The sequence below is a fragment of the Trichomycterus rosablanca genome, chromosome 4, assembly GCF_030014385.1.
Source record: "Trichomycterus rosablanca isolate fTriRos1 chromosome 4, fTriRos1.hap1, whole genome shotgun sequence".
NCBI classification, from domain to species: domain Eukaryota; kingdom Metazoa; phylum Chordata; class Actinopteri; order Siluriformes; family Trichomycteridae; genus Trichomycterus; species Trichomycterus rosablanca.
This window is the reverse complement of record NC_085991.1, coordinates 46118304-46121218: the sequence shown is the minus strand read 5'-3', so window position 1 is coordinate 46121218 and position 2915 is coordinate 46118304. Positions and strand designations below refer to the sequence as shown.

Here is a 2915-nt window from a genome sequence, read left to right as displayed (position 1 = left end):
TGGCAGAAATGTCTAAATCCTGGTTTGTAAAATATAATAAGAGCACTTGGCTTGAATGGGGTCGTGATTTAAAGCAATAGATTAAATTTGCGCACAAAACATGCTTTTATTTAAAATATTTTGGGTTTGTGTTTGTTTATATATTAGAAACAATATTAGAACCCTAAATAGAGTTGTTTGGTACAGCAACTGCACCCTAGAACTTGTGACACACTTGCAGCGCTCAACAGTAGATCCGATTAATTAATATATTGATATTAAACCCATTTTACAAGCTACAGCATGTAGTTGAACACATTAAAGAATTTGAAAACGCACTTAACAACGCATTGCACGCAAATTCAATTGTCTATCGCAAATTAATACGCTAATTAATACTCTAATTTACATGGGCGTCTTCAGATCATTTCAATAATAATAATAATAATAATATTAATAATAATAATAATAATAATAATAATAATAATAATAATAATTAGTTGTCTGTGTTGACCCTTGGTGTTTACCTAATAACCTGCAAAAACGCAAATCTCTCTGAGTATAAATTAACGTTTGATTTTAGGGCAACACACATACATACCATGGTAGGTAAGGCAGATTTACTACACGAATATTTCCCAAGGTCAAAGCAGAATAATAATAAGTGCTTAAAGAAATCAGGCGTAGCCTACGTTTAGCTCAAATAAAATGGTAATTTATTAAACAAAAAATGCAGTTCCTTCAGAATATTTTTTTCAACAAAATGAGATAATTTGAAAGAATATTGTATAATACACGTTTCGTTCCCTTTTATAATGGAACATTTCCGGACAATTAAAGACAACTCAGTTTAGAAACAAACGCTTCGGTTTTTTTGGCCCATAATATCTGGCTACATTTCAGAAATAAATTACTATATGCAATTTACACGTAAATAACAAGTCCATAAAAAGCTGGTGTAGTGTCAAGCAAAGCATATAGCTCACAAAAGCGAAAAAAGAGACTTACGTGTTATTTGCAGTAACACTGTCCTTAATAAACCAAGATCATGTGCTTTTTTCTGTTCAGTCCATGGCAGGGAAGAAAAATGAAAGACTGTGTTTATCGAAAAAAAAAAACTTGGGTATTGGGGGAATAAAATTATAACAATACAAAAATCAAAAACAGACTTTTGGTCAGAACTTGCTGCAGTCGTAGACAAAAGCCCCAGATGCGCGATATATAGACTGGCTGGGTGGAAAGGCCATCTGACAACTGTTATTTCCGTTCACTGGTGAGCTATTCAAGCCAATCCTCTGCGACTCGAACATTTCACGAACCGAATGAAAGTTCTGTTGTTGGGTCGGGTAGCTCCCGCCGAGGTGGCCCAGGTCACCGGCCTGGTTCAGGTACCACGAGGCGAGGCGGCCCTGATGGGTGTGGGGATGATGGCCTTCTTGACTTGCGCCAAGGTGGCCCAATGAGGACGATGTGGCTGCCGTGGTCGTGATCGAGTAGTCTGGCAAAGTCTCGTCTACTGTGGAGGTGCTGACGGTGGTGCCAGCGCGCTCGGCTGCGTACAAGCTCATGGCCTGCATGTTGCAGTGGTATGTCGCATGCGAGGTAGTAGAGACGGCGCTCTGGTTGCAAGCCGAACTATAGGCGGCTGCCTGGGTTGGGGAGTAGTTGAGGGACAGCGACGGGCTTATACCTGTTCGCGATGAGGCGAGCTCGCCAGCACTTTGGGGCGAGCCGCGCAACGAGGTCATGATGTTGTCCACACTGAAGCCCTGTGCGTGGCCGCCGTGCCCATGCCCGTGATGAGGGTGTTGTTGGTGGTGTGGATGATGCTGCTGCTGCTGCTGCTGTTGTTGTTGTTGTTGTTGTTGTTGCTGCTGCTGCGGCTGCTGTTGTTCTGCGCCTCCGTCCATACCCACGGATCGAGCCGAAGATGATGGCAAGCTGTGCGGACTGCCACTAGACATGCTGTTACTGCTGCTGTCAGGGCTTTCGACTTTGGGAACAGTGCCTAATGCAGGCGACACGGCCTGTGGCGGTGTGCACGTACCGTTTTCAGTCTTGATGTCCTGAATACGCACGGGTGGTACAGGCGAAGTGTCGTGTTGCTCTCGGCCCTGCTGCTGCGACTGTTGTTGGGTCGGACGAGAAGACGTGGCGTCCTTAACCTGCCGGTCCTCCTTATCTTTTACCGCGTCCTTCTTCTTGAAGCGCCTTCTCCGTCTCAGAAAGCTGCCATTCTCAAACATGTTATAGGAATCCGGGTCAAGAGTCCAGTAGCTGCCCTTACCCGGTTTCTTGTCGTCACGCGGAACCTTGACGAAACACTCGTTGAGCGACAGGTTATGCCGAATGCTATTCTGCCAACCTTGCTTGTTGTCCCGGTAGAAAGGAAAGCGCTCCATGATGAACTGGTAGATCCCATTCAGGGTGATCTTCTTATCTGGCGAGTTCTGGATGGCCATGGTGATAAGCGCAATGTAGCTGTAAGGCGGCTTCACCATGTCCTTAGGCTGCGGCTGAGGCGCGTATGGGCCGTACGCCCGCGCCATGCCGCCCGGGTATTGCTCGTGGGCGGCGTGCGAGTACATGCTCATGGGCGCTGCCATGCCCGCGTACCCGCCGCCAGCCGCCGCCGCACGGTAGTAGCTCTGCTCTCCGCTAATGTACGGCACGACGCCCAGCGAGTTAGGGCTCGAAACCGAGTAGCGCGCCTGCATGGTCGTTATTCCTAAAGGGGTCCGAAGAGGTACAAATCCACTTTCCGATTTGAAAAAGAAAGCAGTCAGAAGACAGTCCAACCAAAAAAGGCTTTTCTGAAAGTTCAAGCCACTTCACTTTACGCTTTCACTCTTTTTCCTTTTGCCCAAGCTCACGTTGGAAAAAGCTCTGGACTTCAGGGCATCCGTCAAGACGCGCGACTTTTTTCGTGCACGTTC

At 46.3% G+C, this 2915-nt stretch overlaps 1 protein-coding gene across 2 annotated transcripts; it reads right to left on the bottom strand.

The window, feature by feature from the left end:
* Positions 1-1154: 1154 nt before the first annotated feature.
* On the bottom strand, positions 1155-2715 carry foxc1a (forkhead box C1a). 2 transcript variants are annotated; one of them, XM_062993395.1, is made up of 2 exons: positions 1868-2715; positions 1155-1768 (listed from the first exon to the last, which is right to left on the bottom strand). In XM_062993395.1, the coding sequence occupies exons 1-2, from the start codon at positions 2694-2696 to the stop codon at positions 1155-1157; spliced, it is 1443 nt and encodes a 480-aa protein (XP_062849465.1). In that variant the 5' UTR covers positions 2697-2715. The 2 variants fall into 2 exon arrangements, with proteins under 2 accessions (XP_062849465.1, XP_062849464.1); XM_062993394.1 differs by having other exon boundaries at positions 1155-2715.
* Positions 2716-2915: the final 200 nt, after the last annotated feature.

Coding starts and splice junctions, on each gene's coding strand:
- foxc1a (XM_062993394.1), bottom strand. CDS start 2,696: ATGCAGGCGCGCTACTCGGTTTCGAGCCCTAACTCGCTGGGCGTCGTG.